General features: G+C 45.7%; 1 protein-coding gene across 4 annotated transcripts in view; it reads right to left on the bottom strand.

The window, feature by feature from the left end:
- The window catches only part of Zfhx3 (zinc finger homeobox 3), a 244019-nt gene that overhangs the window by 21412 nt on the left and 201752 nt on the right, over nt 1-20855 (bottom strand). For all 4 annotated transcript variants that reach the window (XM_027405955.2, XM_035442664.1, XM_027405956.2 and 1 more), the window contains 2 exons: nt 5488-5621; nt 5062-5262 (listed from right to left, as the gene is read on the bottom strand). In XM_027405955.2, coding sequence (XP_027261756.1) covers nt 5062-5262; nt 5488-5621 — 335 coding nt within the window. The remainder of the gene's footprint in view (nt 1-5061; nt 5263-5487; nt 5622-20855) is intronic.

Here is a 20855-nt window from a genome sequence, read left to right as displayed (position 1 = left end):
TTCAATGGAAATCAACAGCCAATCAATCACGGCAGAGGGAAGAAAACCAGACGCCTTAGGACTGAGTCATTCTCTATGTCCTAGTCAATCAAGTAAAGCTTCTGTCTCAAAACTCTAGGCATGAACTTAAAACTTAACTGCTTTCAGGACTGGACTCCAGCTAGTGGTGAATGCAGTACACTGCCTGGTGAGCAGAGGCAGGTACCGGCTCTCTTCCACCCCTGCACAGACCCCACGGGGCTCCATTCACAGCAGACCTTCAGAGTACCCCCTCCCTTACTTCCTTCTCACTACAGGTGCGACATGGCGAACAGTCTCTATGAGACCTTGTCTGTCCATGTATCATCTTAAAAATAATAATAGCATGCTTTTTACATTTTATTTTTTAAGACACAGTGTCATATAGCCCAAGGCAAGCCTCCAACTCATAATCCTCCTGCCTGAGTGCTGGGATGATGATGCGTACCACTTGGCCTACTTTCAAAAAATTTTAATTGACAGAGAATATTGTACAATGTATGGGGCTCAACATGAAGTTTCACAACACACATATTCTGTGTACTGATCAAATGAGGGTCTTTGCATATTCATCTCTTCAAATATTTATCATTACTTCACGAAACAGTTCTATTTGAACTGTCTAAAGCTGTTGATGGTAGTTGGCCCACAGTGCCACAGAACATTGGACAGTTGGCCCACTGTGTCACAGAACACTGGAATGCACTCTTCCTATCCATCTGTAACTCTGAATTCACCGACTAACCTGTCTACCTCCTCCCAACCCGTTTCCCTTCTAAAATGGCTTCTCTGTGATTGTTTATATAGTCATAATTTGAAATGCCTAAAACTTACACACACACACATACACACACACACACAAAACTGTAGGTTTCATTAACATTTACACAGACCAGACTAAGAACACAGACAGGAACCAGAGTTTAAAAACTGAGAATGAGAACTATTGCAGAGAGGAGGGAAGGGAGGCAAGAAACACAAAGAGTCATACATGTGCGTGTGTGTACACACAGACAAGAGTGCCGGGGAAGAATGAATTGGCGAGCATAGCTTCATTAGACCCTGAGAGGCAAGCAGTGGCAGTATATACCAAGGTCACTTCTAATTTAGACCATCTAATTGGCAAACAGGCTCCAAATGGCTATCATCTCACAGGGCCTGGAATTAATGAAGCCCGATTATTTTCATTACCTTCCTGTGAGATGGAGACAAAGTGAAAGAGCTGATATGCAGGTGGGTGTGACCGCCCCAGGGCCAGGGGGAGCAGAAGAGCCCCCTTGTGGGGGAGGGGGAAGCCTGCCCCTGAGATCCCCACATACAGGGATGAGAGAGAGTCATAGACATTGCTTAAAGATCACAGGCAACCAAACTATTGTCCCCAAAAGAGAGGCCGAGAGAAAACCTGAGGCTCGGCAGGGCAAGGACCACAGGAGGGACATCTGGGCATGTATAAAACATGGGAGTAATGGTGGACCAGGAAAGAGGAGGAAGAGGGAAGGTGACAGAAATAGGTGTTCTTGGCTCAGCCTCATTGCAGCTGTGAGGTCCCATTTTGTTAAGTGATTAAGGAACAAAGAAAATGTCCCCATATTAATGATCTAGGATCCCAGTGGTATGTCCTGTCACTTAGAAGACACTGATCAATTAGAATAATTTAAGAGTATTGAAATGCATGGTGGGTGGTCTTTCCCATTCTTATTTAGGAGCAAGAAACATGTGTCCCTGGGTTCTCATCCCCCCTCTCCCCCCCCCCCCCGCTAAGAAGGGAAATATAGGGACAGAATAGAAGTGCCAACACTTCCCCCCCAATCTGAAACCTTGGCTTGTCTGGAAATAAGACTTGGTTACTTGCAATCAACATGGGGTGGTGGGTGATTGCCCAGCCAAGTGTGGAGGAGCCCTTGTCTCATTGCCCTACACAGCTCGAGAGATTTCCTTCTCTCCTATGACGTGTAAAAAGATAACTGAGCTGTTTCCAACAGGCCACGCAGAAGAGAGTGCTGTGGGTGCGGTTTCCACAGTAGAGGGCTGGTGCTGCAAATGTTACCAGTGGGGAGCATTTTTCAAGACCCCTCATCAGTAAAAAGAAGGGGACCCATGGAAGACATAGATATGAGATTCAGAGCATAAGCAAGCAGCTGTTACCATAGCAACAGACGTATTAGACACTGCAGGTTCCTGAAAGCTGTCTGATAAGGTATTATTAAATGAAGCCTCCTCAAAACACTCTCCATTTACAACAGGACGGAAAGACATTTCGTAAAAAGTAATCTATTTCCATTTATCAGGGCAGAATTTACTTTCAGATGGACTGAAACCCAATACAGGCTACTTCCTGAGACTTTAGGCCGAGGCACTGAATAAAAATTCTTCAGAATGCTTAGCTTTAGGTACCCTGGTTATGTCCCACATCCATTGGGGATCGTGTATCTGGGAGCCTTTGCCAGCTTTTCCTACTCTGAAGCCTGAGCCAGTCTGCTCACTGCCATTTGCAAACCATCCAGGATCCGAGAGACACAACTTCCTCCTCTGGGAGCACGAATGAGCAGACGAACTGCCCACTCCTTCACAAGGAAACACAGCAAGCAGACTTGTTTAGAGGCATCCTCATCAGAGTGCTTTCAGAGTGTGCTGCTCCACTTGGCTAAGCACAAACAGATAAACTGTCAGAAAGCCTAACCAATATTTTCCCAGGGCTGATTTTCTAATAAAATTACTGTAAAATACCCTTCAGGGACATGATTTTAACCACAGGTTCATTATCATCACTTAGTTGTAGAACAACTGCAAATTCCGTTTTAACACCAAACTTTTCTTTCAGAAGAACGACCCTGGCATCTGACCAACATTAGTAGTTTAGTCATCAAAGAGGATTCTGGGTTTGCCCTAGAGAACGGCTGCCAATTCCCCCCAGCCCTCGTGGTTCATCTGTTCAGGATGGAGACAGAACACATCACTTGTGAAACTATCCTCACGATTAGAACCAGGGCATGGGATAGCCGTGTCGAGACTCTAGCTTCCCAAGCAGACGTTATGCGTTAAAGCACCCCACATCTGCTCTGACGTCGAGGGAAGCACTTAGACACCTGCACCTCTCATGTGTCTGACTTTCAACGTCCCTTCACAATCTATTAGCTCACTGCTACTAGCAAACTGATTTCCTGTAACCAGCCCATTTCCCACAATTTACACACTTCTCAGATACAACTAGAAAACCTCTCTATTGTCTTTGGAAAGATGAGGCACATGAATTTTCTATACAGAGTATGGGGTTTTTAGGTAGTAGTTTCTCCTATATAATCTCCCCTTTGGGGGTACAAGAACAGGCTCATCAACTAGATCTCCCAGCATAACTGCCCTTGAAGATTCCACTAGCAAAAGATTCAGAGTGATCATGAAAATTACCTCTTAAAATTTGCCTTTCTAGTTCTGTTATAAAAAAACATGACCCCCTAATCCAGGCGGTAGTGGTGCACACCTTGAGTCCCAGTACTTCAGAGGCAGAGGCAGAAGAATCTTTGTGAGTTGGAGGCTAGCGTGGGCTACAAACAGAGTTCCAGGACAGTCAGGTCTACACTGAGAAACTATATCTTAAAAAAACCAAAATAAATAAATAAAATAAAAAGATGACCAACAATGGATATCTGAATATGTCTGAATAAATGAAATACAATTTACAGGCTAGTAGTGAGGGATGTAACTGTTTTACTGTCTGATGTATACCAGGTATGGAGATTACTATAGTTCCATGGTTGCCATACTAGACTCAAATTAAACAACAAACATAATCATCCAAGCAGAAGAAAAATGTAGCAAAGCAAAGAAAATGATTGTCCCCCATCCCTCTTCCTGATCCTTCAGTTCCCAGGGTTCCAGGCACTCAGAAAGTGAGATGAAGTCCAGGAAAATCCCTTCTTGTTTCCATGGCTGTCATGCAGAAACCCTCCCATTCCCAGGAGGAGGACCCAACCCACTTACAGAGAATCTTTCCACAGAGTTTACCAGCCTATCTGAAAATACCCAGGGAAAGTGAATTCATGCTTGAAAGCCCTCTGGGAAGCGCAGGCTATGCTGCTTTAGAGTTTTCCATTGGCTGTTTCACGTTCTCTTGGCATCATGACTAAACATTCTTATACACACAACTCATTAATTTTACATAACCAATGGAATTGGAAATGCCCTCAAAGCGATTCGCCTGCAACCTGCACGTTCAACTTGGGATACAGAATGGACTACTTCTCTGGGAATTTCCACAGGAAATGCCAATCGTGTCAACTTATTATCCCACTGCTGAACCACTACTAGACCAGAGGTGAGAATAAGTTCCGCTGCTTCTTCCTCTGGTGACCAGGAAAGGACTTCCTTAGCCACCCTGGCATAGCTGAAAGTACAACATTGCTACCAGTTACAATGTTTGGAAGTTTCCACACTATGGTTAGAGTTAAACCTTAGTACTGATCTTTTGGCCACATCTATGATGGCCATTTACGAGTTAGCCTTTCAGTGCTTGCAGGCATAACAGCATCGTGTTCAGAGGTAAAGCCTATTCCTGAACTAGCATGCAACACCCAAATGGATGGCTGTCCTGCTCTGAGAACAAAATACCACTTGAGAAAGCCTCACATTCCAGCATTATACCCAGAAGCCAAAAATGGGGGTTCAAACCTTAGCTGACAAGTAATACATGGGGTTGAGTGACTTTGTCAAGACTCAGTTTCCCCATCTGTTAATGGGGATGTGTCAAAAATTCTTCAGAGTTGGCTATGAGGGTGAGGCAAGACATAAAGAATGGGAGAACCAGGCAGACCCCAGACTGGGCAATAAAGAGCTGGAGACCCTGAATAATGACTTCCTGAAGCAGGGCCACGACCCTGGCACACTTACACACAGGGCAAGGGGGGAACAGTAACTGGGGCAATGTCCTCACACTGCCAATTTTACACTGGCTTTCTTGGCTGGCAAACAGATCTTGCCCTTGTTATGACATGACTTTTGACCTCTGAAGGAAGCCGAGCCACAGGGCTCCCCTCCTGGCTGCCTTACCGTCATAATGAGCTTCTCCACGCAGTCAGGTGCCACACTGTGGAGGTGGGTGAGGTGCAGCTGGAGGTGGATCTTGTTGTTGAGCATGTCTTGGCACAGGGGACAGCGGAGCATGGGCTGCACCGAGTGCTGTGTCATGGCATGCACCCGTAGCCGGTTCACATCAGCGTTGCTATACTTGCAGTAGGGACACTGGTACATCTGTGGGGACACACCCACCACTCCACTGAGTCATCTCCCAAAACTGTGTCTGCCCCCAATCCTCAATCACCCTAAAATTCATTCCCACCAACATCTAAAATACCAACCACCCTCCACAACAGCATTTACTCCCATCAACATCTAAAACATACCATCTTGCCCCCCCCCCCCCCCCCGCCCACACACAGCAGCATCTAAAACAACAGCAGACCCCTGTGGCCTCACCTGTTCTGTTTTGACCTCCTCTGATGTTTTCGGCCTCTTTGAAGAGGGTGGAGTCTCGGAGCTACCTGGGTAAGAGATGCGCTTGGAGGTTGCAGAAGAATCTGTCAACTCCTTCTCTGCCTGACTGGACAACGCTAAAAGAGAAAGTGGAAGATGCAATATAATAGCTGGACCAGGTCAGCTGGAGGATGCTCTGTGCTGGATGAGGAACAATACTTGGTGATACCACAGGAGCTTCCTGAGACATCAAATTTCGGGAAGAATGACTTCCCATGCACGCTGGGAAACCAGTGTGTGTTTCTCCTTGTCCCCACCTCCATGAATTCCTTAACAACTGAATGTCGGACAGAGAAGGAAAGACATTCAGTAAAAGGCCCCGGTGTTAGGTTGATCTAAATTCAATCTCTTCTAATTTCCCACTATCTAAACGCAGCTTGCTGCTTTATATGGGGTTGGGGGAGGGAGGCGGGCAGGTGGCAAAGCCTCACTCACCAAAGGCTTCATCAGCCTGAGTACTAGCACACCATAGACCTGAACAACAGTGTGCTCCCAACTTTAGTGTCCCACCTCTTGAAATCACACCAGCACCACAGGCTTAGTGGACCTTTGCATATTAACACATTAAAACTCAAGTCTGGGCACAGCAGTTTGCTTCTGGGGAAGAAATAATTGAGGAGTGGAGCTGGGCAGGGAGTGGCCCTGAGTTACGGCTGGAGCAGTGCTGCAGATAGATATACAAGGTCTTCAGAGTGGCTGCAGAGAGGGAAGCGCCCTTCCTGCTTACAAACCACTCTTCGGATTGCCCTTGCCTGAACTGCTAAAAGCCAAAACAAGATCCCCAAAACAATACGTGCAGAGAGGCACGTGAGGTTTGAATAGCACATAGTAGGGACACAAGTGCTGGCAGAAGGATTTACAGGAAGCAGTGAGAGGGGCCTAGGAGGTCTTGGTGAGGGCATAACTGGGCTAAAGGTTGAATGGGGAGAAGAAGGGCTCCTCTAGAGTAAATGGAGATTCCTACGTGGTTGGGTTTGCTCATCCCAATCCTCCTTGCCAACTAAGGACTGGAGTTTTCATTTATTTTGGAAGTGAAATTCCACTTTTTCAGAATGCTACTTAAAGCAATAAGGAAAACAAACAAACAAACAAACAAACAAACAAACAAACAAACAAAAACCAAACAGAACTCGAAACAGAAAATGGAAATCCTTATTCACCAATGGTGGGAGCACAAAATAATACAGTCATTATAGAAATCAACTTGAGGTTCCTCAAAGCTTTAAAAAGAACTACCGTGTGCCCCAGCTACTTGCTGCTGGGCACAGACCCAGAGAACTTCACACCTGACCACTGGGTATATTTGCACCTTATGTTTATTGCTGCTCTATTCACTATAGCAAAAAAAAAAAAAAAAAAAAAAGAGAAACAACCTAGTTGTCCATCAACAGGTAAATGGATAATGAAAATATGGTATACATACAGAATGGAATTCACAAGAAAGTGGATGGATTTAAAATGTATAATATTAAGCAAAGTCACCCAACCTCAAAAAGAAAACAAAACTATACATTCTCTCTCATACGCAGATCCCAGCCCATAATGGATATATCAATACATGTTAACACACGTATGTGCAGGTACAGTGTGACATGGAAGGGAGAAAAAGAAAGGTAAATATTAGGTAATGAAGGACAGAATGCAGGTAAAGGACGTGAATGGCGATGGAAGATATAAAGGTAACCATCTATTTCTGACTCTGTTGCAGATTTTTCAGGCTTTTGTGGGGGCTAAGAGCATAAAATGCAACTGACAGTGCAAGTCTGAAGGGAAGCTCCCTCCACAGCTCCAGCTCTAACTGCCTGATACTCACAGACGTGTAAGGACTGGATCTGGGCAGGCGCTCGTGTGAGTGGCTTCCCTGTAGCTGCTGCTGTTTTCATTTGCAAGCTCTTTGAAGTTATTTTATATAAAGAACTGGAAAATTATCACTGCACAAAGGACAGCATTAAGTCACTGTTTCAGAAAGTGTGTGTGTGTGATATGCTTGCACACAGGCACACACACGTATGTGAAGATCACAGGGCAATTTGCTGGAGTTGGTTCTCACCTTCCAACACATGGGATCTGAATTGTGAACTCAGGTTGTAAGACTTGGTGGCAAGTGCTTTTACCCGCTGAACTGTGTGGTTTAATAAAAAAATTACTCTAAAAAATAAATTTTATTCATTGAAATCATAAGGCCATAACATTTTTTGAATTGTCAAATACAAGAAATATTCCAGGAAGTTGATGCTCTTCCCAGAATGTATATTTTGTGACCTTTAACCCTGGTATCTTGGTAACCTGTTCTCCTTAAGTTTGCAGGGCATCTATTATTTAAAAAGTACAAGGGCAGGCATATTACACACAGACCCCCTCCTCCTCTCAGGACAGATTCATAACAGTATTTTAATCTGTCTCGGATCGACTTCAAACCCATTTTGCTGTTAATGGGAGTTATTCATTTTCACTTGAAAGGTAATACATGATGGCTGGATATTTAATGTGATGGACTGGCTGCTGATTAACTAGGTGCTGTAACATTTGAGACCAGTTCCCCCATGGCCCATCTCCCATCTCCTGGCCCCCAGCAGAAGTGATCACACGACCCTAATGTCTCAGGACCCAGGCTCTGGAGTGTTACAGCCTCAGCATGAGCGCTCCCACAGCTTCAGGTGTTCCTTCTGAAATGAGCAGGTTCCTTCTTTATCTTCAAGTATGTGCTAAAGATGGTGAGTGGAAGACACCAAGGATCCTCTCTTTCCCAGTTTACTTGCTGTCCATCCACTGGAGTGTGGTTACCCCCCCCCAACCCCCACCCCTGCTGCCCGAAACACACACACACACAACCCCTTAAACAAAGCTGATAGTCCAGAGCTTCTCAGTTTGGGATGGGAGCTCATGAGCTCCTTCCCATTCCATGCAAGAATATTGACTGGCCTGATCTTGAGCAGGTGTTGTGGGGGCAACCATCGCTGCTGCGTGTTCATGGGTGTAGTGGCCCCATCATGCCCATGAGATACTGGCCTCACACCCAGAAGTACACAGACAGCACAAATTGGAGACAATGGGGATGCTTATGATGGTGATGAAGTAATAACATAGGACATGAAGTTGGAGGGGTAGGAGGTGGAGGTGAATCCTGGAGGAACTAAGGGGAAGGAGTTGAGGATGAATGTGATCCAAATACATTGTGTGAAATTCTCAAAGAATTGCTGGAAATATTTTTAAAGCTTAGTTGTTCCAAGTCGTCCTCTTTGCTCCCTTATTTCCACCCTTGAGCAACAGGCACCAGGTTAGGCTCAGAACTTAATCACGGAGGAGAGGGCCACCTGCACCTCCTTCCAGCAGAGGCAACCATGATGCAGGTGCCCATCCCACCCAGTCCTGTGTTTACTATGGGACAATGACACTGCCTACTGCAGGCTTCCATCACCTGCCACCCAACTATGAGAAGGGGCAGTTGGCTGCTCAGCGGTGAGCAACGAGGCTGAGACCACCCAACCCATCTCAGTCTTTCAGAGCTGAAAAGCAAACACCAGTGCAGCCTCAGCTTCCTTGAAGGACCAAAGAGTCCATCCATCCCCTACCTTCAACTCCAACACAGGAAGTGTGGTGAGAACTCTGGTATCTGAAGCTACTATTCTTTCCCTTTGCATGGTGAGGGGGGAATCTTTGCTGCCCTTCTCGCCCCACAAACTTCCAGCTGCTCTTGGATTCTAAAGCCTCTTAGTCACCTTGAGCTAAGGAGCTGCTGCAAAGTGTTTAAAAAAATAAAATAAAACTACACACTGGCTCCCTCATTCCTCTTTCTTCCCAGAAACACAAGCGCCAGCTGTGTGTGTAATACTATACCCACAGGTACACAAACTTCTAGGTTCATCTCCTTTGTACCCAGGACAACTTAACATTATTACTAAATAAAATCTGCCCAGAAGTGAATATTAGACACCCACAGCTCACCAAGTCCTTTATTGAAAGAAAGAAAGAAAGAAAGAAAGAAAGAAAGAAAGAAAGAAAGAAAGAAGGAAGGAAGGAAGGAAGGAAGGAAGGAAGGAAGGAAGGAAGGCAGGCAGGCAGGCAGACAGACAAGCATTTACTCAGTCTCTTGCATTTCCCTGGGAGGTGTGGGGAGACTGTTCCACTAGCCCACCCCCTCGCTTGACCTCAGACATTAAATCCAAAACCTATAAAGTCTGGGTTAGGATCTTTTGTATAATTTCTGCACATGAACCAACAGTTCTCCACCAACATGCTAGGGAATGGTCTATCACAAGCCACAGAGACTCAGCTTTTCTCTGAATGACTTCAAAAGGGCCATAGTCTCAAAATGAATTTCTACCTCTCCCCAGTCCTTGGCACACACTACCGGCATGATCACCAAGAGGCAGCATGATCACCGAGAGAAAGTACTGTGGCTCTCTGCTTTGAAGACTTCTCTACACTATATCTTGAACTCTAGAAGAGAATGTACAATACAGAAAACATCTTAAAAAAAAAAAATCAGTTACTGTCATTCCAGGTCTTCTCTGATGTCATGGCAGTAAAAAGGAAATGGATGGGCCACAGAAACATGGCTTACATAATCAGTATGTGGAACCTTTGTAGGAAACTGGCAGAACAAAACTATCTGACATCATTTTTATTAATAATGATTAAGTGAAGAAGAAACAATCTAGCCAGGTATGAAGACACAGCTACTTGAAAGGCTGAAGCAGAGGAACTTTGCTGGTATCAGGCCTGGGCAACCTTGTCAAAAATGAATCGGAGTGTGTGTGTGTGTGTGTGTGTGTGTGTGTGTGTGTGTGTGTGAGTGTATGTGTGTGTGTGTGTGTGTGTGTGAGTGTGTGTGTGTGTGAGTGTGTGTGTGTGAGTGTGTGTGTGAGTGTGTGTGTGTGAGTGTGTGTGAGTGTGTGTGTGTGTGAGTGTGTGAGTGTGTGTGAGTGTGTGTGTGAGTGTGTGTGTGTGTGAGTGTGTGTGTGTGTGTGTGTGTGTGAGTGTGTGTGTGTGAGTGTGTGTGTGTGTGTGTGTGTGTGTGTGTGTGTGTGTGTGTGGTACGCTCATGATAGAGTGCTTACTTAGCATGTGCCAGCCACTGAGTTCACTTTCTAATACTTGGGCTGAGGTTGAGGAAACAAACAAGCAAAAACTAGGAATTATACAACAGGGCATGATACAGTAAGGGACTGTACAGACATTCCTTTGTGTACTATGGACATTAAAATGGTTACTATGAAAAGTCAGAAATACAAATCAGAAAAGATGAAGTGTATTATTATAGTCTACTACAGAAAAGACATTAGGCACTGGAGGAGAAAAAATAGAAGAAAGTGATTATGTTATTTAGGCAACAGCATTGTGGTTAATTTTTCTAAGTTTTTTGTGTAGCTACATTATTTTACATATTATAATTAAATGCCTTAGCATTTAAATTCAGCTGTCCATGAAAAGTGGGTATTTGGATCCATGCTGTGCAAAACATCAGGGGGTAATTTTTTTTTTTTTATTTTGCTGCTTAAGGCAGTTTTTTTTTTTCCTCTTGGCAATTATGTCATATGAAAATCTGTTAAATCTCAATGGATCCTCCACAGGCAACATGCTGGGCTCCTGGTGATGCAAAGAGATCAGAATGTGGTACAAAGTCAAGGGAAGACATCCATGGTGCACAACACACTACCTAAAGCAAGGCAGATGACACACTGAGACAGTGAAAAGCTGGGTAGAATCCCTACTAACCCTGACAGGACACACATGCAGACCCAGTTTAGCTGGGAGTCAGGGTCGCCCTGCACAGCTTACCCAGCAAAGACCAGCATGGTAATGTTACAGCTTCAGAAGCATTTCTAGAGTTCAGCTTCCTGTCACAGCCCCCTAAATTGTGGTGGGTGAGTCATTAAAAAAACTGACAAGGAAAAATACCAAAAGGAGGTGGCCTGACTCCTGCTTCTCTGTCTGAGGCCATGAAATTCCCCTACATTCAAAGGGGAAACACAGTCATGGTGCATGACTTCTTTACTAGGGGAAACCATTTGTAAATGGAGACATCAATCTTTATATATACTTTGTTTGACCTTATCACATTTCTCTGGTAAGTATTTAACTTCTAAAAATAATTACCAGTAAGTTTTATTAATTATTCATAATTAGTAGTAAGGTATTCCTCTTCCATTCATCAAGGAACAGGGGAGGAAGAAAGTTCATTTGAATTCATGAAAGTTTCTTGTAGTTTTCTTTTTCTTTTTCTGTTTTTGGAGACAGGGGCTCTCGATATAGTCCTGGCTCTCTTGGAACTCTCTATGTAGACCAGGCTGGCCTTGAACTCAGAGGTTGGGCTGCCTCTGCTTCCCACGTGCTGTGATTAGAGGCGTGCACCACCATGCTCAGCACTGGCTTATAGTTTTCGATAAAAGGTCTTATGCTGTTTAAACACATGTGTTGTAAGGAACAGTGTCCATTAGTTAGCAGGTTTCTGATGTGTGAGCTGCATAGGAACACGCAGCATCTAAATAGCAGTCTCTCTAACTCGAGGCAAAGATTCTTCCTAGAACAAATTCTTACCCAATCTCAATTTCCACTCAGATTCCGAACCCGAGTCACTGGAATTTAAAAGAAAAGAACGAGTTGTAGGGATAGCCCCATTGGACTGTGGGCTCCATGCAGCACATGCCTGTTTCTCATCTAGTGCCATGGGCTATGTGACGCTGAAGCCGAGTAAGGCAAGGGTTGGCTGCCTTGTGAGAAACATGGAGAAACAGTAAAAAGAACCTTAAGATCCCAGTTTCTGGATTCCACAGACAGGATATCCACTTGCAATCTAAGAAGATGGAAGTACTGCCAAAATTAATTTCTGTGTTCCCATGCAATCTTCACCTTCCCATCACTTTAACTGGCAGTGGGGCTGCTGGCGTGGTGGACTCTATGCTGTGGGCCAGCTTCCCTTTTGGCCAGCATTACTACCTTGGCGAGATCCTGAGTAAGGACTGAGCTGTCCATGTGACTTGGAAGTTCCTTCTCCGTTACCCCTCTTGGTACTATGTCATTTGAAGGTGATAGTTACCAATGTGTTTCTTCCTTTGTGGAGTCCCGAGGTGAGCCCACTGAGGGCTTGGGATACTGACATTTGAGACTTGTAGATCAGGAGTCCAGAGGCGGTCACCACCCCCCACTTCGCAACATCAGACTCAGAGCTGAAGCACCACTGACAGCCCCTCCATCTAAACTTCCATCTCCCAAACCAGCAACATAATGGAGGAGCCAATTAAATGATTATTAATTCATGTTACTTTCCGTAAGCCAGAGGTTCTCATCGCCTTGCATTCCGTAAACCAGCTTGCCACCTGCCCCAGAAATTTACAGCAATCTTTTATCTATCTCCGTTGACTAAGTGGGAATTTTTTTCCTCACACAACTTCATATTAAAGTGTTCGAGTTGGGATAGCTCCCAGCACACTACACACAGATGTTCCAGTAGATCTGAAAATGGCCGTTCAGCTCAAGGCTCTTGTTAAAGGAAAGGTGAGGTGCTCTCTTCTCCCTCAGCCCTTCTCCCTCAGCTTCTCTCAGGCCTCCAACTCCCTCTCAGCAGCACAAGTGCAATGTCTCCAGAAGGACTTTGTGATCTTCCTACTGTTGATGTGAGGGGAGCTAATCTTGGCATTTGCTTGCAGTTCCTTCCCCAGGGGACAAGCTGGGCTTTCTGACTGTTCTGTAGAGCTACTGCACTTGATAAGTGGCCAGAGATCTGGCTAAACTCTCTTCCTCCGCTAATACAGAGAACAACATTCCTTTCAAGGGTTTGCTTTGCTGCCAGCTGTCTTTGGGCGTGCACGGTCTCCTTCTGCTCTAGCCAGACACTTAAAGATGCTTCAGAAGGGGTTGGGAGAGAACTCGAGTGAACAGAAGCAGGCCTGTGAACACACAGCAGGGGAGGATCTACACACACCTGCTAGCTTCTCCTCCATGCCGGCGTCCAGACTACTGAGGTGTTTCCTTGGGAACAGCACCCCAAGAGGTCATCCTCCCCAGAGCGGAAGACAGTGCCCACACTGGTTCAGCATGTCATACGGGTCTCACCAACATAGACTTTGTGTTTCTACAAGGACCTTTTCAAAGGAAGTGTGAGTTCATTACTGATGGGTACAGCTGTTACTTCAGGAGATTAATTTTTTCTCCATCAACTCAGCTATAAACAAGACAGGCCAGCGCTTGAAAAAAATTTCTGGCACCATTGTTTTCTCTTTCGCTCTGAAATAAGCACTGGTTCACAAGAAGCTTCAAGGACAGTGTAGGTACAGAGAAGGCTGTGTACCCAAGTGTCACTTATTAGCTGTGCTTGTTGAAGATTTCCCAGGTTTCAATCTCTTGTCATTGTGACACTGCCTCTCTGGCCAGCAACCTTCAGTCCCAGCTCTAACTCTGCCCAGAGTCAGCACCTCTCTTCTAGGCACACCCCTGTCTTTAGAGAAGGTTCATTTCTTTCTGGTCTAGAGGGGGCTCAGGACATGGCGGATAAATAGACTGGCTCTTGCTTTTGCCTCTGGGGTTGCAAACTCAGGTCCTAGAACTCCAGAGAGGTTCCAAATTCCTTGCAAGGCTCAATGAACACGGACTCCAGGCCCTACCTGCCTACCATTCCGGTGACTCTGCAGGCCTGAGTCAGATGCATTTCTAGTAAGTTCCCTCAAGAGGCAGGTATTTCAGGGCCCACACTTGGAGAACAGCAACCCAGGTTAGTGCTTTGTGTCACTGGTAGGAGTCATAACATGCTCTGCTCTATCTTGAATTAAATTAAAGAGTCTGACAAGCATGGGCAGACCTGCCAGTCCACTCTCCAATGACTGGTGACTTGGAACTTTTAGTTTAATGTGGGAAGAAGAGGCAGGCCTGGTGTCAAAGTCAAATGTCTCTGGCTAAAGGTGAAGGATTACATACAGCTGTTCCTCGGGGAAACCTACTCCTTCTAAAGGCAAACACAGACACATCTTCAAAGCCAGAGACCTAGAGTGCATCGCCTCCATATATTTGTTCTGTTTGTTCTGTAATCCAGAATGGCAGGGTGCCTTGTTTTCAGAAATCTCTTTCTTTTCCATAGGTCCTGGGAAACCAGGCAAAAGCCTGTGGGCTCTTCCCGCTTTGTCCAAAGGGGCAGTGCTGGCTTCCCTGCCAATGTACCTGAGAGCCATCCTGCCCAAAGTCCCCTAAACTTCAACCCTGGGAGGATGTACTGATCCACATTAACTTCTGTTTGTGCAAGTTTGCCTTTGGGAGTGGAGATTTGGCAATATCCTGAGGTGTGGGGTCACTGCCTTCCCAGGAAGTTGCCTCTCTGGAGAACACTGGAAGCCTCGTGGTAGAACTGGGAGCCCTGTTAACTGGTAGATGCCACGGCAGCTGCTTGCTTTGTATCACTGGGGAGAAAATAGTACTACATTCTACATCAGAGGCATCAATCTGCTGCCCTAATTCCTTGTTGAAATATGCATAAGGCTGCTTAACTGCACTGATCTGAGCTCCCAAAAGGACACCTCACTCCCTCTGTGTCAGTCAAAACAGCCACCACCTCATTTAGACCAGCCTGGCTATCTGACTATTTAAAAACTTCTAGGCACTGGTTGCCACCATGAGCCCAGCTTATACCAGGCCTTGGGGACCTGAGAAGCAGTCCTGATTCCTAACTTGGAAGTATTCAGTCAACTTTGCTTTGGCCTCCTTCCTGTCAGTTCCAACAAAGTATCCTGTTTCCTCCTGGCCTGACCATACATGCTGCTTGCTGCTGTGACCACAGGTAGTGGACACATTTGACTCTATTCACCATGTTCCCTTCTGGCTTCATTACATGACCATAATGACCGTGGACTTGGAGCAACCAGAGGTGGAACCATGCAGGGCATGCTTCAGTGGTGCATGCTAGTGGATGCATGTTAGTAATCTCAGCATCTGGAATGCCAAGGCAGGAGAACCACAAGGTCATAGCTAGTCTAGGCGACACAGTAAGACATTGGTTCAAAAACCTAGAACAAGATGGCAAAAACTCAATGGAAACACAATTCATGGGACCAGGACAAAAGTAATTAATGGAAATCCTTCAGTCTTCACAGGCTCAAACATCCCTTAGGCTAGCTAGAGTCAATCTCTAGGGTTCCAATCTTAGATCCCAAAGATGCAAATATAATCACACTCTCCCACTGTTTTCCTAGTTCAAACCCTAACATCCTAGGGTTTTGACTAAGTTTTATTAATGAAACCACAACAACGTGGGCACCAAGGACCATCAAAGAACCATCAAATGAAATATTTCCCCTTAACATTACAAAGCAGCTACCTCCTCAACCCTGGTGCAGCTTTGTCAGGAAACGGAAATCACTGTCCCCTTTTCTAGCACTGGGGAGACTGGAAACATCTCTGTCAGGCAGAGAAAGCTAGGTATGCACGGATGATGGAGTTTCCACACAGTCTCTGTGTTTGGCTTGCCCACAGCACTCCCAAATCTGGGGCTAAGGGACACGTGCACAGGGGAGGTGTTCCCACGTACCTTTGGAGAGGGTTTGGAATGGATACTTCCCCACATGTTTTTTTTCCTAGGCAGAGTTCCCTTGATAGGAAGTTATTAGTCCTCAGTGCCAGGGAATAAGGCACAGAAGTCACCGCAGTTACTCACACCTGGATCAGATCCCGCTGGGAGACTACAAGCATTTTATCGATACACTGAACTTTTAGTTACCTCCACTCACAGGGCTCCCAAGAGCAAAGTCTCAGACACTTGTTGCAGGGGTTTCATTTTTAGAAGTATCTGGGAACTAATAGGAGCCCATGTGGGGCCATGAAACCACATGAAAGAGAGCCCCTGGTTTGAGGACAAGTGAAAGCATGCTAAATTTGTTTTTTCTGTACACCAATGTGAAACACTTCTGCTGCCCTAAGGGCTAGATGCCCTAAACAGAAAGTAGAATCACTTAGATTTCAGAGTACTTGTGCCATGTTATTTAATTAACAACCATTCTTCTTGTGTCCCCTGTTATCTTGATTTGGGGGCAATTCTGGGCAGTGCTAAGCAGCACATACGAAGCTCAGTAGATGTTATACAGTCACCAGCCATCGTATACACAGCTGACAATTATGTAATGCCTTAAGAAGTAATGCTTTGCCAGGTCTTCTCCATTTTTCATATCACAAGAGAAGGTCGCTGTGTTACACATTCTTCGGTTTGTAGGGTAGGGAATGGCTGTCTGACCAGAAGGTTAAAGAACCCGCTGGTAGCTCATGGAGAACTCTGATCAAGGCTCTGACCCCCAGGAGTTCCTCATCTATGGGACACAGCTCCCTGGCTGCAAAAAAATCAAGGTAACAGGGGACCCAAGAAGAATGGCTGTGCCTAAGGAAAGTGACATTCCATGAGGCATTTGGAGGTATGTTTTAAATTATCCTGTTAGGGGGGCTGGAGAGATGGCTCAGTGGTTAAGAGCACTGGCTGCTCTTCCAGAGGACCTGGTTCAATTCTCAGCAACCACATGGCAGCTCACAACTGTCTGTAACTCTGCTTCCAAGGGATCTGACACCTTCATACCAATGTACATAAAGTTCAATAAATTATTTTTTTTTAAAAAAAAGAATCTTGCTATGATTCTCACAGCAGAAGAGAACTTCACAAAATCTGAAGTTCAAACAAGGCAGGGAAGATCAACAGGGCCACCGTCCAAGAATCACAAGCACATTTATAAGTATTACCTTGTGTGTGTGTGTGTGTGTGTGTGTGTGTGTGTGTAGGCCAAAGAAAAACCGTAGCTATTGTTTCTAGGGTGTTGTCTTTCTCTGACCTGTAAGGCACCAAGTAGGCTAGATAGCTGGCCACTAAGTCTCAGAGATCCACATGCCTCCACCTCCCTGAAGCTGGGATTATAGCTTTTTAAAAATGTGGGCTCTGAGGTTCCAACTCAGGTCCCTTGTACTCACAAAGCAAGCACCTGCTGGCTGAGCTACTTTCCTGACCCCCCATGGAGTGTCTTCCATAGTGATGAACAATGATTTACTCTTTCATTTTCATTTCACGCCCCAATCTATACCTTAAGAGTAATTCTCATTACATTGTGCCCTGATTATCTGATTACACATGACACTTCCTTTACAAACTTGCTTACATTTCTTTCCATGTCCACACACACGCACGCAAGCACGCACTCACACATGCACGCAAACACACTCATTTACTCAACCGGTAGGGTATTATCACTTATGACTTAGCAATATAAATTCTCAGAGCCAAGCTTTGAATTACTGGAATCCAGGCAAGTCTGGCTATGTACCACACCCTATATCTATTTTTGCTTACCACCATAAAAATAGTTGATGGTCTGTTTTCAGTCGTGAGACAGAATTCTGCCTGTGCCTGCGATGACTATAAGCAGCCAAGTTCTGTTAGTAGTAGTCTGAAAATGGAAATGAGAGTGGGGGTACAAGTGGACCTGGGAAAAGCTGACACTACACAATTTCTAGCCGTGTGAAAATGAAAACCCAGTAACAGTTTCCACCCACAAGGACAAGAACCACAAGGAGGCCATGCAAACAGAGCTCCCCGTATTCCCTCATCCTACTAGATTGCAAAACTGACTCTGGGGTGAGATAGAGGGGGAAGCAAGAGCCAGAGTGAGACGGAACTAGGCTACTTCTGTAGCCGTCTGCTGCTGGTGAGTGGGGTGGCTTTTAACCACACAGGGCTGGCGGGCCATTTGCTCACCTGACACTTCTGCTACTACCCATACCACACTGGGCTGTGATGACAGTGTAACCGCTCACAGTAACGTGGGACGAGGTGAGGGTCTGCAGTCTCTGGCATCCCAGCGAGAAACGTGGGCTTGGTGCTGTCTGACCCCATGAAGAAAAGCCTGTTTGAACCCTTTACCCAGGCCCGTGCTACATTAAAGACCCACACACATGAGCAAGATCTTTAGGAAAAGTTATTAATGCTCTGACTTTAGTAATTAATATTCCTGGAGGTTTATACTACCCTTCAGCAGTGCCTCCTATGATTGAACATCTGTGGTTCCAGAATTTTAAGTTCTGGAATTTGGTTTAACCTGCTATTTGACAGGTTTGGAAACTGAAGGTCAAAGACCTAAGGTCATCCATGGAAAGGAAGAACCATGGCTGCTGACACCTACCAGCCCAGTGATTTTCTCAATCCATGTTTCCTCTTAGCATATACCTTGTTTGGTCTCTAAGTGTTTGACTGAAGTAAAAAAGGAGGGGGAGAGGAAGGGAGGGAAGGAGGAGAGGGATGCAGCCCAATCCACTCTGTGACAGATTCCGTTTTGGATATTAAGTCCCCTATACTACAGCATCTCTATTTAGACAGAGCTGTAAACAACAGAGGAATGGGGCGGGCTGGTAATAGATTTCCACCAGGATGTGCCTGACCTGCTTTTTTTTTTTTTTTTTTTTCCAAACTCAGTAATTAGAAGGGTGGTGGCTCTGTAGAAATTATTCATATGCAGCAAGAGCCGTGCACTATACATTTATGTTAAACATGTCAAATCTGATTGAAATCATGCCTGCCAGCACCACAGTCCACAAACACACTCTCCCCTCACGGCCTCCCATTAATACTGCCTCTAATAGCAATCTCCCATAGATTCAAACCATGGACGCTCCACTGCACTAATTGCTCCTTGTGAGGTGAGCATCATGATTTAAAAAAAAAGAGAGAGAGAGAGAGAGAGAGAGAGAAAAAAAATTCAGAGTAAAGTCCCTCTGGGCCCTTCATCCAGAAAGGAGAAAGCACTCAACTGCAATTCTAACAGAAAATTCAACAAAAATATACAGAGGAGCACTGGTTAGAGGTTTTTCAGAGCATCGCCATGCCTCTGTTTTAGGCTGAACTGGTGCTCCTCCCCTTTTACAACTGCACTAGCATCCCCTGGTTATCCTCTCTCCAGTCCCCTTAGCCAGACTCAGACACTCTGTGGCTAGAGACCATGGTGGCTACAGCGTTTCAATAACCATCTCACTATGGTTCTTTGCCAACAGTTCAATCTTGTCCCCTAATTATTGGTGATAAAGCACCACACTAATTGTATATCACTTAATTTATAGCAATTAATGATTGACTTGGCTAATCACAGCATTAATCACTGTTCAGTGGGGGACGCTGGGGGCTCTTCAATCTCAAGCGCTCACACTCAAATCCACTCCGGCAGACGACAACAAGGGGTCATGTTCAAGTTTCAAAGGAGAAAACCACAGAGTTGGACAGTGGAAATGGCAGTCCATTAGCAGGCGCTCGGCTTCCAAGAGCCTTCCCATGCTGCCCTGCCCCCGTCCCACCCCCCATACCCCACCCCCACCCTTTGTGGCCTGTGTGTTGACTAAGCATGGCCCTGCTTTTCAGTGGCTTGTACATGTGCCACTGCTCAGCACCATGGAGCCCACAGGTGGCTGGGGCTAGTGGTGTTACTGGACCATGTTTTCACATACAGGAACTCCAGGTCTCCATAATAAGTCCCCTGACCAACTGTTACTTATTAGCTAATGGCCTTCCTAACTTCATACCCAGAGCTCTTTCCATGTCAACAACCTGCTTTGACAGAAGGGAAGTTAGTCTTATCCAGTGTGTGCACAGTAAGCACACAAACATGCCGAGGTGCACGTGGGGGGGGGGTCGGGGGTCAGAGCCGGTTTTCTCCTTCCACTGTGGGGGTTCCAGGGACGGAACTCAGGTCAGCAGGTTTTCTGGGTAAGTCCTTTCACTGACTGAGCCATCTCGATGGCCTGCTACACAACACATTCCCAGCATCGCTGGCCCACTACACACGGCAAGCTCCTAGCAGGTGAGCCAGGTCATTTTGAAGATGCTGGTGCTACCTGTATTGCTGTTTTCACTGTACAACTCTGGGATCTATTCCTTATTCTTGGGTCAGAGAAGCCAACCAGATCAAGTACTTAGACTAAGAAGCCCATTCCCAGGGCAGTGCAGAGCATATTGCTAAGAGAAGGTTCTGCCCTAAGTTCAGGGACTCAAGATAAGGTTCTCAGTCTACCTGTGTACTTTCTCCCTGCCCAAGCTTATTCCGCCTAGGCTTCCTAGCCCCCAAAGGGTAGAGTGGGAGGGTAACTGTTTATACACTATTTCATAGAGAAGGAGTGAGAATCGGTTCTGCCTGTGCCTGGAAAGCAGTCTCGGCACACAGGGAAAATGATGGCAATGGGGACAAAGCAGCAGCAGCTGTGACTGGTGCTGGCTTCAGAAGCCCCACCCACCTAGCTGGGAAGCAGCACCTGGCCACCTATCTGTGCCTGTGGCATACTTAACAGGAAGGTCAGTTTGGAAGCCTCCAAAT

The sequence above is a fragment of the Cricetulus griseus genome, chromosome 3, assembly GCF_003668045.3.
Source record: "Cricetulus griseus strain 17A/GY chromosome 3, alternate assembly CriGri-PICRH-1.0, whole genome shotgun sequence".
In the NCBI taxonomy this organism is placed as follows: Eukaryota; Metazoa; Chordata; class Mammalia; order Rodentia; family Cricetidae; genus Cricetulus; species Cricetulus griseus.
This window is presented reverse-complemented; position numbering and strand designations above follow the sequence as displayed.